We start from the raw sequence: 15,586 nt of genomic DNA, 5'->3' as shown, positions 1-15,586 counted from the left end.
TCCGTTGTGGTTGCACCTACGGTACGGCCATCTGTATCGCTGAGGCACGCAAGCCTCCCCACCAGCGGCAAGGTCCATGGTTCATAAGAAGAGATAATACAGCATGCTAAAAACAGCTAAATACTCTACTCAAGTGTTAAAACTACTCTTACTATTGAGAAAACTTGCCCAAAATACTTAAATATATCCATGAATGGCATCTTTACCTGTAATGAGAAACAAACACAAACCTTTACTGTATGATATGGAATCAAACGTCTGGATCAGCTGTGTTACAGTTTCAACAGCAGTGAAAGGTGGGCGGGTGAACCGTGTGCTGTCTTGTAGCATCACCCGATGCATTTCATTCAGAAACTTGTCTGGCATTTCCCATGTGGGTTCCACCTGTGAATAACAATTTTTACACAGTTTTGCCGCTTTGTCTTAAACTAGAACTGATTAAATACTAGAATATTATGCACTAACATACTGCTATCAAGTTTGGAACCTATGTTCCTTGTTACTGCAACTCCATCCAAGGCAGATAGGGAAGGCACGTGTTCAGCTGTGCAGTGCATCAATTGTATCTGTGTTTTACTGTGAGGCTGTCAGTGGATTGGAATGGTCACTTTCTTTGTCCTGCTGCAATGAATTTGTCACACACTTCCTTTTCTGCAAGTGTCTTAGCTTCCTTTCACCTAGCCAAAGTCTGAGGGTATTTCACTTGAAAGTGAAGATTTCTACCATTTGGAGACCAGGACAGTATACCTTGGTATAGTGTCACTCCATGCTTTGTGGTCACTTCTTTCTGAATGGTGCCTTGGCATTTGTGTGTGAAAGAAGATGACCTCTGTATTAGACTGAGTGGTTTGCACCCCAATATTTGTTTGGTGTATTATTACATATTACGGCTCGTATGTGAGTGGCTTGAGTGATTTTAGGACTTTTACCTTACATAAGGAACAGCTCCTCACCGTTTTGAGTGTAAATTCCATGCTCTGTCTCGCCTAATGTTGTAACTTGGAGCTCTGGTAACACGAAGGGTGTGCTGTGTCACTGTGCAGTTGTGCTGCTGATGTTCTGAACATGTTATTTGCTTATGTGTGCTGGCAGGAGCAGGGTGAACTATAAGCTAGTGACATGTTTGCTACTCTTCTGAATATTTAAACCTTAGTGGATTTCAATTGGTAATATATGCTCTCCCAGGGCTCTGACCTGTTTGTAGTTTTAAAGTTTCATGAAGTTGCATTTAATGCCTTATTACTAAGAACTGTAACTGCCATTCGTGCTTTGCTGTGAAACATTGTTTCAGCAACACTGTATATAGACAGTAGCTGAGAAATCTGTGTTTTCACTCTTTGAGGTTTATTTGAGTGACTGTTCAAAATCAGAAATTATGCACAGGCTATTGCATGCCTCAGGTGGGCAATGGTATTTGTACTTCAACTAGTAAGTCTATCTGCAATTCAAATGCACCCGCCATACTTGCTACTGAAAAGTTTGGCCGGTCACGTATTTGGGCCTGGGCATGCCTTGTGGTTGATTGAGCAAGCATGACTGCCTTCCAGAGAGATCGAATGGTTAGACAGGCATGTTAATATCAAGACAGACAACTCACATGTTGGAAGTGCCAGCCCATGTTTGTAATGGTGACAAGGCAGCTCCATCTGTAATCAAAGCCTAATGCTTCTAAATTGCAGGCTCAGCAGGTAAGTTCATTTTAACTGTATTTCTTTTGCCCTTTAAATGGGTCTTTGTCATTTAAAGTCTTAGGACATGAACAGTGCTCACAAAAAATAAATTATTAGTGTAATTTTTTTACTCTGTATATCTAGCAATTGTGTGTAGCAAATGTGGTATTCTGTTGTACCTTACAGAAGAAGAAAGCATAAGTGAGCCTCACTCATGATTTAAGAGTTGTGATCTGCTTTTGGTAAGTATACAGGGCTATTACAAATGATTGAAGCGATTTCATAAATTCACTGTAGCTCCATTCATTGACATATGGTCACGACACACTACAGATACCTAGAAAAACTCATAAAGTTTTGTTTGGCTGAAGCCGTACTTCAGGTTCCTGCCGCCAGAGCGCTCGAGAGCGCAGTGAGACAAAATGGCAGCAGGACCCGAGAAAGTGTATGTCGTGCTTGAAATGCACTCGCATCAGTCAGTCATAACAGTGCAACGACACTTTGGGACGAAGTTCGACAAAGATCCACCAACTGCTAACTCCATTCGGCAATAGTATGCGCAGTTTAAAGCTTCTGGATGCCTCTGTTAGGGGAAATCAACGGGTCGGCCTGCAGTGAGCGAAGAAACGGTTGAACGCGTGCGGGCAAGTTTCACGTGTAGCCCACAGAAGTTGACAAATAAAGCAAGCAGGGAGCTAAACGTACCACAGCCGACGGTTTGGAAAATCTTACAGAAAAGGCTAAAGCAGAAGCCTTACCGTCTACAATTGCTACAAGCCCTGACACCCGCTGACAAATTACAAACGCTTTGAATTTTCGGCGCGGTTGCAACAGCTCACGGAAGAAAGTTCAGTGCGAAACTTGTTTTCAGTGATGAAGCAACATTTTTTCTTAATGGTGAAGTGAACAGACACAATGTGCGAATCTGGGTGGTGAGAATCATCACGCATTCATGCAGCAAATTCGCAATTCACCAAAAGGTAACGTGTTTTGTGCAATCTCACAGTTTAAAGTTTACGGCCCCTTTTTCTTCTGCAAAAAAAACATTACAGGACATGTGTATCTGGACATGCTGGAAAATTGGTTCATGCCACAACTGGAGACCGACAGCGCCGACTTCATCTTTCAACAGGATGGTGCTCCACCGCACTTCCATCACGATGTTCGGCATTTCTTAAACAGGAGATTGGAAAACCGATGGATCGGTCGTGGTGGAGATCACGATCAGCAATTCATGTCATAGCATCCACGCTCTCCCGACTTAACCCCGTGCGATTTCTTTCTGTGGGGTTATGTGAAAGATTCAGTGTTTAAACCTCCTTCACCAAGAAATGCGCCAGAACTGCGAGCTCGCATCAACGATGCTTTCGAACTCATTGATGGGGACATGCTGGGCCGAGTGTGGGAGGAACTCGATTATCGGCTCGATGTCTGCCGAATCACTAAAGGGGCACATATCGAACATTTGTGAATGCCTAAAAAAACTTTTTGAGTTTTTGTATGTGTGTGCAAAGCATTGTGAAAATATCTCAAATAATGAAGTTATTGTAGAGCTGTGAAATCGCTACAATCATTTGCAATAAACCTGCAGATAAAAAAATCTTTTGAAATTCATATCTCAGTTCGATTTGTGTAACCCATTCATACTTCTATAATTGGATTAAAGGAGAGTGTGCTTTGCTCAGAATGTTCATATATTTTTAAAAATTTTATTACAACTAATTATTTCAATTATCTATCCTGTCATATTTATTCTCACAATTTGTTTGTTGGTGTAATAAAGTTGTATTTGTATTTTTGATAAAATGGTGAATGTTGTTGAAAAGAAAATTCCTGGGATCCACTTCATCTACCGTGTTCTTTCCCCGAGTTCGTTTGGGTGTGAATTAACCACTACAACTGGTTTTTTCAGAGTGCGGTTGTTCTGGTAAGAGGTAGGGACAGGGGGTAGAATCTTTTCTTTCCTTGTTGGCATCATCATTCACCATTCATTATGTTACATATGTACTCAGTGTGTTATAGAAAATAGTATTCATTCCTATTACAAAGCATGGCTGCCAGAGACTGCACAGGAGTTTCGTTTCTCCAGCATGATCAGTTGCAATGTGAACTGAGGATTAATCAGCAGGCAGGAAACAGAAGTGTAGCAGATTTGACAGCCCATTTGCAGCTCTGGTAACACTGTGTTAGAACATTGAAATTCTTGAGGTCACCCAACTGACCCTAAAGCAGGGATATAATGTCCAGGCTCAACTTACTCACTTGGAATAATCATTTTGCTGACTTAAAGCAGCTGCAAGTGAGTGGGGAACAGGCCAGTTTAATAATCAGTTGCTAGGCCAATTTAAAGAACTGCAGGTGGGTGTGACGTTTCTGGGTGTCGATGATGTGGCGGGTGTGAGTGAAGACGGCTCTTCAGCCATTGGCCAGTTAGCACAACTGAGTGGCCCCAAAGGGACAGAACAGGAAAACCACCCATTACAGAATCTTTCAGAAGACTGCCTAATCTTATTGTCCATTTGCTTCAGAGAGTTGCCAAACTTTCTGTTGAACAATATGCACAGTTTGAGTTTCTCTTGTGGATAAATCTTCACTTTGAATTTCACAGCAATGTCTCAGATATGTCTCACTGTTTTATTCTATGGCTATTATATCTGTTAACTCATGGGTTACCTAGCACAATATTTTTAGAAGTATTGCAGGGGTAAAGGTTGCTACACAAAATGAGAAAACGCATTATCCAGCTAAAATTACAATCCACTTTAAGAAAGTGAACTTGAGCACAAACATTTTTTGGCATGTGCAAAACCCTGGTGAAACCTTGACTGAGGAGATTTGTGTAGTGGACTCCACTGTAGAACTACAGGTAACAGAGGGTGAAGCTCTCGATAACATTTTATAAGTTATGAAGCCAGAAGCCAGGGTACCTGCAAGCAACTGCCCCCCCCCCCCCTTTCCACAGAAGACAGTCTATGCTGAAAGTTTGTTTCCAATGTGGCAATGGGGGACACCTTGTGAAGAGAGACCAAAGAGCTGACAGCATTAGAAATGGGCAATAGGGCATACCCTGTGCCGCTGAGGCATTGTGCTCATATTAGGGCAGCAATAGGTTGGGTTCTCCCCTATATCTGAGTTGAACTTAATCAGGAACCCATGTGCACCATGCTTGATTCAGGCAGCATCACCTCCCTGTTGGATTACAAATGGTATCTTGAGTTTGGAGCAGTGTGTAAGATGCCTTTCTTGCATGCTTCATATCGGAGATGTCAGGCTGTCAATGGCAAGACATTGCCTCTGGAAGGTGAGCTGCATCGGACACTTAGAATTCTCAAATTCTAGAGGCCTATTAATTAATTCATAATTAAGAATTTGTGCTTCGGTCTTCTTTTGAAGTGTGATTGCATATGGCAAACCTGTCTTTTCTTGATTATGTTGATAGAGTTTTCTTTTTTAAATTTCACCCTTGTGAGTGGGTAGCATTAAGTTCCTATCAAGGTTTTCGAAGGTGAATAGTGTCCAGCTTTAGCAATCACATTTCAAGGTTAGTCACTTGGAACTGGTTTAAGCTGGCCAACATCTGGAGATTCTTGGTTGTTTCCCTGACATGCTTACCAATAAATTGGTATATACTAACAAAATTAAATATAAGATCCACCTAATACAAGAGATTCTGGTGTGGCATGCTCTTTATAAGCTTTTGCCTCCCAAGATGAATATTTTGGGCTCCATGATATGGTATTAGATCTGCAACACCCCTATATACCTCTCTCGTATCTCTAGTGCTCAAGGGGCAAGAGAAGGACTACCAAACGGTCATGAAGTATAGGGTTTTAAATGATAATTTTGTTCTGTAATGTACTCCTCTTCCCGAATCCCCATAATTGTTTTATGTGGTTTTTGGGGCCATGTTTTCTTACCATGCTTGACTTCAACCAAGCTTATTAGCAAATTCTGTTGAATGAAAACTCTATAACACATTACAGCCTTTTGTACAGACTGGAATCTGTATAATGTCAGCCAGGTTCCTTTTGGCCTGTCACCTGGAGCTGTTGTTTTGTCCCACATCTTGGATAACACGTTCGGTGATTTGGAGTTATTCTAAGTCTATAATTATTTGTATGATGATATTGTTTTTAAGTGCCTCTTTTGCCGAGCACCTTTGACATTCAGAATAAGTCCTGCTTCATCTTAGAGCAGCTGGGCTCACTGTTAAACCATCTAAAATCACATTGGCTTGGCAGCAGATTTCCTTTTTTGGACACTTGGTCTCCATAGGTGGGGTTATGGTCAACCAAAAGCAGAATCAGGATTTACAAAACATTCCTCCCTCTAGGAATAATAAAAGGGTGTCCAGGTTCTTTGGCATGGGTAATTTATTTCATAAATTTGTGTCAAACTTCACCTAGTTAGCAGTTCCTCATAACAATTTGCATAAAAAGAGTGATGTGTTTAACTGGGTTGAAAATCATCAGGCCTCCTTTGAAGCCATTAATATGGCTCTCAGTAACCCTCTTGTGCTGGCCATTCCCAATTCTGAGTTCCCATACATTGTCCAAACTGATGCCTCTGATTATGGGGTTACAGCTGTTCTCTTGCAAGAGCATTAAGGTGAACACCATCCTGTCACTTACGCATTGAGGGGGCCATCCCCTACAGAGCTTAAGTACTGCATGTATGAATAGGACACACTAGCAGTTATTTTCACTTTGGAAAAGTTTGAGTTTAATCTAGAGCACAGTGTGTTTGTATTAGAGACATAACCAGTCACGAGTAGGGTCTTAGCGCACACCAGGAATATGGAAAATATTACGTGGTGGGTGTTCTGTATCTCCACATTATATTTTAAGGTTAAGTATATTAAAGGCCCCCATCAATAACCAAATCACTGACACCTTGAGTTGTATGTCTGAAGAACTGAAGAAGATTAACGTAGGCAGGATGTGCACGAGACCTAGCAGGTTGCTTGGCTGTCCAGGGCGCTGACTGTGGAGCAATGGCTCTTTGGAAATCTGAAGAATGAACAGGATCAGGACCCTATCAATCAAACATAGGTTATATGATGGGGAACAGGTGATGGGGTACATCTTAAATAAAGGCATTGTTTGTCATAGGAAGAGAGGCAACAAAACCTTTAGAATTTTTTTACCTAAGGAGCTGGTACCTCTGATATTCCAATATTTTCATAATTCTTTGCTGGGTGGGCACTTGGATGTTTATAAAACTATTGGCAAAATCAACGAGCCGGCCTGTGTGGCTGAGTGGTTCTAGGCGCTTCAGTCTGGAACCACGCGACCGCTATGGTCGCAGGTTCGAATCCTCACTCGGGCGTGGATGTGTGTGATGTCCTTAGGTTAGATAGGTTTAAGTAGTTCTAAGTTCTAGGGGACTGATGACGTCAGATGTTAAGTCCCATAGTGCTCAGAGCCATTTGAACCATTTTTTGAATATCAAAGAACATGTGACATGGCCTTCCCTGTACAGGGACATTCAACATTTGTTGGGGGAGTGTGAACTGTGTAAGGCAGCTAAACCCAACTCTAACTTGCATACGGACTTTTTGCAGTCAGCCTGAGAGAGCCATCCCACTGATAAATTTTTCATTGATTACATGGGTCACCTTCCTAGTACTTGGGGTGTGAATCATTACATTTTTGTTGCAGTTGCCGGCCACGGTGGTGTAATGGTTCTAGGCGCTCAGTCAGAAACCGCGCGACTGCTTCGGTCGCAGGTTCGAATCCTGCCTCGGGCATGGATGTGTGTGATGTCCTTAGGTTAGTTAGGTTTAAGTAGTTCTAAGTTCTAGGGGACTGATGACCACAGATGTTAAGTCCCATAGTGCTCAGAGCCATTTGAACCATTTTTGTTGTAGTTGGCCCCTTTTCTTGGTTTACCTGGTTAGTTCCTAGCTGAGGGCAGACAGTGGTTTTTCCTATTTGCCATTTGTCTAAAATATTTTACATCTTTGGCTCACCCAAGTCTTTGGTTAGTGATAATGCTCCAGCGTTTACTTCAAGAGAGTTTACAATATTTTGTTGTGAAAACACCATTAGACACCTCACCACCACTCATTACCTTACAAGGATCTACCCTTTGTGAAAAGGGTAATCATACTCCATGCCATGTTTCAGAAAAAGTGAGAGATATTGATTGATTCCTTGGTCAAATTTAATTTTTAGGTTCGCACAACATGAGGCAATCAAGGCAATTCCCACTTCCTTAGTGTCCACCTACACCTTCAATTCCCCGCTGGCCAACGTATGATCGATAAATGAGCTCCTCCCTGATAAAATCACCCTGGAGGTTAGCGAGTGAAACTGGAGAAGGCCTACTCGGAACACAGGGCTAGCACATCACAGACAGGCATGTCATTACAACCAAGTTGTTGTTGTGGTCTTCAGTCCTGAGACTGGTTTCATGCAGCTCTCCGTGCTACTCTATCCTGTGCAAGGCTGTTCATCTCCCAGTACCTACTGCAGCCTACATCCTTCTGACTCTGCTTGGTGTATTCATCTATTGGTCTCCCTCTATGATTTTTACCCTCCACACTGCCCTCCAACGCTAAATTTGTGATCCCTTGATGCCTCAGAACATGTCCTACCAACCGATCCCTTCTTCTATTCAACTTGTGCCACAAGCGCCTCTTCTCCCCAATTCTATTCAATACCTCCTCATTAGTTATCTGATCTACCCACCTAATCTTCAGCAATCTTCTGTTGCACCACATTTTGAAAGGTTCTAGTCTCTTCTTGTCTAAACTATTTAGTGTCCACGTTTCACTTCCGTACATGGCTACACTCCATACAAATACTTTCAGAAAAGACTTCCTGACACTTAAATCTATATTCAGTGTTAACAAATTTCTCTTCTTCAGAAACGCTTTCCTTGCCATTGCCAGTCTACATTTTATATCCTCTCTACTTTGACCATCATCAGTTATTTTGCTCCCCAAATAGCAAAACCCCTTTACTACACTCCTGGAAATGGAAAAAAGAACACATTGACACCGGTGTGTCAGACCCACCATACTTGCTCCGGACACTGCGAGAGGGCTGTACAAGCAATGATCACACACACGGCACAGTGGACACACGAGGAACCGCGGTGTTGGCCGTCGAATGGCGCTAGCTGCGCAGCATTTGTGCACCGCCGCCGTCAGTGTCAGCCAGTTTGCCGTGGCATACGGAGCTCCATCGCGGTCTTTAACATTGGTAGCATGCCGCAACAGCGTGGATGTGAACCGTATGTGCAGTTGATGGACTTTGAGCGAGGGCGTATAGTGGGCATGCGGGAGGCCGGGTGGACGTACCGCCAAATTGCTCAACACGTGGGGCGTGAGGTCTCCACAGTACATCGATGTTGTCGCCAGTGGTCGGCGGAAGGTGCATGTGCCCGTCGACCTGGGACCGGACCGCAGCGACGCACGGATGCACGCCAAGACTGTAGGATCCTACGCAGTGCCGTAGGGGACCGCACCGCCACTTCCCAGCAAATTAGGGACACTGTTGCTCCTGGGGTATCGGCGAGGACCATTCGCAACCGTCTCCATGAAGCTGGGCTATGGTCCCGCACACCATTAGGCCGTCTTCCGCTCACGCCCCAACATCGTGCAGCCCGCCTCCAGTGGTGTCGCGACAGGCGTGAATGGAGGGACGAATGGAGACGTGTCTTCTTCAGCGATGAGAGTCGCTTCTGCCTTGGTGCCAATGATGGTCGTATGCGTGTTTGGCGCCGTGCAGGTGAGTGCCACAATCAGGACTGCATATGACCGAGGCACACAGGGCCAACACCCGGCATCATGGTGTGGGGAGCGATCTCCTACACTGGCCGTACACCACTGGTGATCGTCGAGGGGACACTGAATAGGGCACGGTACATCCAAACCGTCATCGAACCCATCATTCTACCATTCCTAGACCGGCAAGGGAACTTGCTGTTCCAACAGGACAATGCACGTCCGCATGTATCCCGTGCCACCCAACGTGCTCTAGAAGGTGTAAGTCAACTACCCTGGCCAGCAAGATCTCCGGATCTGTCCCCCATTGAGCATGTTTGGGACTGGATGAAGCGTCGTCTCACGCGGTCTGCACGACCAGCATGAACGCTGGTCCAACTGAGGTGCCAGGTGGAAATGGCATGGCAAGCCGTTCCACAGGACTACATCCAGCATCCCTACGATCGTCTCCATGGGAGAATAGCAGCCTGCATTGCTGCGAAGGGTGGATATACACTGTACTAGTGCCGACATTGTGCATGCTCTGTTGCCTGTGTCTATGTGCCTGTGGTTCTGTCAGTGTGATCATGTGATGTATCTGACCCCAGGAATGTGTCAATAAAGTTTCCCCTTCCTGGGACAATGAATTCACGGTGTTCTTATTTCAATTTCCAGGAGTGTACTTTAACTGTCTCATTTCCTAATCTAATTCCCTCAGCATCACCCGACTTAATTTGACTACATTCCATTATACTCATTTTGCTTTTGTTGATGTTCATCTTATATCCTCCTTTCAAGACACTGTCCATTCCCTTCAACTGCTCTTCCAAGTCCTTTGCTGTCTCTGACAGAATTACAATGTCATCAGTGAACCTCAAGGTTTTTATTTCTTCTCCATGGATTTTAATACCTACTCCGAACTTTTCTTTTGTTTCCTTTACTGCTTGCTCAATATACAGATTGAATAACATTGGGGATAGGCTACGACCCTGTCTCACTCCCTTCCCAACCACTGCTTCCCCCCTTTCATACCCCTTGACTCTTATAACTGCCATCTGCTTTCTGTACAAATTATACATAGCCTTTCGCTCCCTGTATTTTACCCCTGCCACCTTCAGAATTTGAAAGAGAGTATTCCAATCAACATTGCCAAAAGCTTTCTCTAAGTCTACAAATGCTAGAAATGTAGGTTTGCCTTCCCTTAATCTATCTTCTAAGATAAGTCGTTGGGTCAGTATTGCCTCACGTGTTCCAACATTTCTATGGAATCCGAATTGATCTTCCCCGAGGTTGGCTTCTATCAGTTTTTCCATTCGTCTGTAAGGAATTTGTGTTAATATTTTGGATCTGTGACTTATTAAACTGATAGTTCGGTAATTTTCACATCTGTCAACACCTGCTTTCTTTGGGATTGGAATTATTATATTCTTCTTGAAGTCTGAGGGTATTTTGCCTGTCTCATACATCTTGCTCACCAGATGGTAGAGTTTTGTCAGGACTGGCTCTCCCAAGGCTGTCAGTAGTCCTAATGGAATGTTGTCTACTCCGGGGGCCTTGTTTTGACTAAGGTCTTTCAGTGCTCTGTCAAACTCTTCACGCAGTACCATATCTCCCATTTCATCTTCATCTACATACTCTTCCATTTCCATAATATTGTCCTTAAGTACATCGCCCTTGTATAGACCCTCTATATACTCCTCCCACTTTTCTGCTTTCCCTTCTTTGCTTAGAACTGGGTTTCCATCAAAGCTCTTGATTTTCATGCAAGTGGTTCTACTTTCTCCAAAGGTCTCTTCAATTTGCCTGTAGGCAGTATCTATCTTACCCCTAGTGAGATAAGCCTCTACATCCTTACATTTGTCCTCTAGCCATCCCTGCTTAGCCATTTTGCACTTCCTGTCAATCTCATTTTTGAGACGTTTGTATTCCTTTTTGCCTGCTTCATTTACTGCATTTTTATATTTCCTCCTTTCATCTATTAAATTCAATATTTTTTCTGTTACCCAAGGGTTTCTACTAGCCCTCGTCTTTTTACCTATTTGATCCTCTGCTGCCTTCAATATTTCATCCCTCAAAGCTACCCATTCTTCTTCTACTGTATTTCTTTTCCCCATTCCTTTCAATTGTTCCCTTATGCTCTCCCCAAAGCCCTGTACAACCTCTGGTCCTTTCCGTTTATCCAGGTCCCATCTCCTTAAATTCCCACCTTTTTGTAGTTTATTCAGTTTTAATTTACAGTTAATAACTAATAGATTGTGGTCAAGTTCACATCTGCCCCTGGAGATGTCTTACAATTTAAAACTTGGTTCCTGAATCTCTGTCTTACCATTATATAATCTATCTGATACCTTCTAGTATCTCGAGGGTTCTTCCATGTATACAACCTTCTTTCACGATTCTTGAACCAAGAGTTAGCTATGATTAAGTTATGCTCTGCGCAAAATTCTACCAGGCAGCTTTCTCCTTCATTTCTTAGCCCCAATCCATATTCACCTACTACACTCCTGGAAATTGAAATAAGAACACCGTGAATTCATTGTCCCAGGAAGGGGAAACTTTATTGACACATTCCTGGGGTCAGATACATCACATGATCACACTGACAGAACCACAGGCACATAGACACAGGCAACAGAGCATGCACAATGTCGGCACTAGTACAGTGTATATCCACCTTTCGCAGCAATGCAGGCTGCTATTCTCCCATGGAAACGATCGTAGAGATGCTGGATGTAGTCCTGTGGAATGGCTTGCCATGCCATTTCCACCTGGCGCCTCAGTTGGACCAGCGTTCGTGCTGGACGTGCAGACCGCGTGAGACGACGCTTCATCCAGTCCCAAACATGCTCAATGGAGGACAGATCCGGAGATCTTGCTGGCCAGCGTAGTTGACTTACACCTTCTAGAGCACGTTGGGTGGCACGGGATACATGCGGACGTGCATTGTCCTGCTGGAACAGCAAGTTCCCTTGCCGGTCTAGGAATGGTAGAACGATGGGTTCGATGACGGTTTGGATGTACCGTGCACTATTCAGTGTCCCCTCGACGATCACCAGTGGTGTACGGCCAGTGTAGGAGATCGCTCCCCACACCATGATGCCGGGTGTTGGCCCTGTGTGCCTCGGTCGTATGCAGTCCTGATTGTGGCGCTCACCTGCACGGCGCCAAACACGCATACGACCATCATTGGCACCAAGGCAGAAACGACTCTCATCGCTGAAGACGACACGTCTCCATTCGTCCCTCCATTCACGCCTGTCGCGACACCACTGGAGGCGGGCTGCACGATGTTGGGGCGTGAGCGGAAGACGGCCTAACGGTGTGCGGGACCGTAGCCCAGCTTCATGGAGACGGTTGCGAATGGTCCTCGCCGATACCCCAGGAGCAACAGTGTCCCTAATTTGCTGGGAAGTGGTGGTGCGGTCCCCTACGGCACTGCGTAGGATCCTACGGTCTTGGCGTGCATCCATGCATCGCTGCGGTCCGGTCCCAGGTTGACGGGCACGTGCACCTTCCGCCGACCACTGGCGACAACATCGATGTACTGTGGAGACCTCACGCCCCACGTGTTGAGCAATTCGGCGGTTCGTCCACCCGGCCTCCCGCATGCCCACTATACGCCCTCGCTCAAAGTCCGTCAACTGCACATACGGTTCACGTCCACGCTGTCGCGGCATGCTACCAGTGTTAAAGACTGCGATGGAGCTCCGTATGCCACGGCAAACTGGCTGACACTGACGGCGGCGGTGCACAAATGCTGCGCAGCTAGCGCCATTCGACGGCCAACACCGCGGTTCCTGGTGTGTCCGCTGTGCCGTGCGTGTGATCATTGGTTGTACAGCCCTCTCGCAGTGTCCGGAGCAAGTATGGTGGGTCTGACACACCGGTGTCAATATGTTCTTTTTTCCTTTTCCAGGAGTGTATGTTTCCTTCTCTCCCTTTTCCCACTCTCCAATTCCAGTCACTCATGACTATTAAATTTTCATCTCCCTTCACTACCTGAATAATTTCTTTAATTACAACCAATTTCTTTAATTACAAACAAGGGAAACACGAATTTAGGGGCCAAGGTAGGAGACAGAGTTTTCATTCACTATTTTAGTGTTGCAGCAAAAGGGGGTGGGGGCATTGCTCATAAGTTAGTTCCTCGTTATTTGCATCCATGTGACGTGTTAAGGTTCCCGAGCCCTGTTAATCTCTTAGTCAATAACTTAGCCACCGGCCAGACATCTAGGAATAATATCTGCCAAGTTAACAACAGTACATAAAGTTCCCCAAATATTATTTTTTCCAAGGAGGGGTGTGAGTATCTTGTGGTTTTGATGTGGGAAGTTGAAACACAGTGGCTCGATTTCTGTGTAAACTATAATCTATCAATTGAAGAAGTTAGGTGGCACTCAACCGAAGCAAGGTGAGCAAGGTTGCAGAGTGAAGGGTGGTTGGCAGTCGGTGGAGTGGATACAAGCCAGTACAAGGCAGATTGGAAAGGCGTGTGCTTGGTCATACAGTGCAGTGATTGCAACTGTGTTTTGCTGTGGAGCTGGCAGTTGACTTGAATGGTCACTGTCTTTCTCTCACTGCAGTGGATTTGTCACACATTACCTTTTCTGCAAGCGTCTCCGCTTCTTTTCACCTTGCCATTGGTTGTTTCTGTGCAGACTTGAATGTGAAGATTTCTACAATTGGAAAGTCTGGTAGGATACCTTGGTATACATCCTGCTTTGTAGTCATTTCTTCTGGAATGATGCTTCTGCAATCATCTGAGTGGCTTGAGTGACTTTTAAATACTTTTGCCTTAGATAAGGAACAGCTCCTTGTCATTTTGAGTGTAAATTCCATACACTGCCTCGCTAATATTGTATTTTAGTATGTTTTAGCGTTGTCCCTGAAGCTCCGCTAAGACTAAGGGCTGCATCACCGTACGGCTGTGCCGCTGATGTTCTATATGTGTTATTTGCTTATGTGTGCAGGCAGGATCAGTGCAAACTGTAAGCTAGAGGCACATTTGCCCAGGAATTTAAACCTAACTGAATTTCAGTTGGTGATATATGTCCCATATATGCTCCTCAGGACTCTGAGATATTTGTAGTTTTAAAGTTTTATGATGTTGCTTTTAATGCCTAATTACTAAGAAAGGTCCTTATTTGCAGTTGCTATTCATGCTTTGCTGTGCATTCCAGGCGAAAAATGTTTAACAGATGTTGTCTGTGTTGGTTAGTCCATAAATAACACTAAATTTTCTGAACTGAATATACACTTGTATCTACGTCTATTTATTTGGCATTCTTGTTATCTTGGCCATTAGAATCATGCAAGAAATGTTATAGAGAGACAATAGCTGTGAAATCTGTATTTTTGTTCCTTGTGGTTTATTTGAGTGATTGTTCATAATCAGAATTTGGGTATTGGCAACTGAGGACCTCAGGTATCAGCCTGTGTTGGTAAAGGTGACAAGATGTTCCCATTCTATAATGAAAGCCTAATGCTTCAAAATTGCAGGCTCTGCAGGGAAGTTAAGCTTCATTGTATTTGAAATCTTGGCTAACTGTCTAATCCATGTGTTCACCTTAATTGCATTTCTTTTGCTGTTTAAATGAGCCTTGTTCCTTTAAAGTCTTGGGACATTAGCAGTGGTCATAAAAAATAAATTATTACTGTTATTTTTTGCTCTGCGTATCTAGTAAGTTTGTGTAACAAATGTTGTATTCTGTTGTATCTTATGAAAGCAGAAACCATAAGTGAGCCTCCCCCATGATTTAGGGGTTGTGATCATCAGTTGAGAAAAAAAAAATCTTTTGAAATTGTTATCTCAGTCCAAGTTATGTAACCGATTCATACTTTTAAATTTGGCTTAAAGGAGAATGTGTTTTGTTCAGAATGTTTAGATGTTTAAAAAATATTATAACTAATTATTTTAATTATTTACCCTGTTAATTTATTCTCACAATTTGTTTGTTGATGTAATAAAGTTGTATTTGTATTTTTGACAAAACGGAAAATATTGTTGAAAAGAAAACCTCTGTGGTCAAGCCCTTCCATTTTGGGTCCTTTCCCCAAGTTCCTTTGGGCGTGACTTTCCTGTTACACACACTACAGGATTATAACATAGAGATGTGCATGAAACAATTCAGAGGGGTCCTGCAGAAATATGGATGCAACATACTCCAGAGAGTCAACAATTAGCACTTTGATAAACAAACAAACA

General features: G+C 43.8%; 1 protein-coding gene across 1 annotated transcript in view; it reads right to left on the bottom strand.

Moving 5' to 3' along the window:
* LOC126109466 (aminopeptidase Ey-like) overlaps nt 1-15,586 on the bottom strand; it is a 261,112-nt gene that overhangs the window by 107,445 nt on the left and 138,081 nt on the right. Inside the window, exon 11 of the mRNA XM_049914495.1 lies at nt 231-384. Coding sequence (XP_049770452.1) covers nt 231-384 — 154 coding nt within the window. The remainder of the gene's footprint in view (nt 1-230; nt 385-15,586) is intronic.

The sequence above is a fragment of the Schistocerca cancellata genome, chromosome 12, assembly GCF_023864275.1.
Source record: "Schistocerca cancellata isolate TAMUIC-IGC-003103 chromosome 12, iqSchCanc2.1, whole genome shotgun sequence".
NCBI classification, from domain to species: domain Eukaryota; kingdom Metazoa; phylum Arthropoda; class Insecta; order Orthoptera; family Acrididae; genus Schistocerca; species Schistocerca cancellata.
The sequence above is the reverse complement of the archived record's forward strand: the minus strand, read 5'-3'. Positions and strand labels throughout refer to the sequence as shown.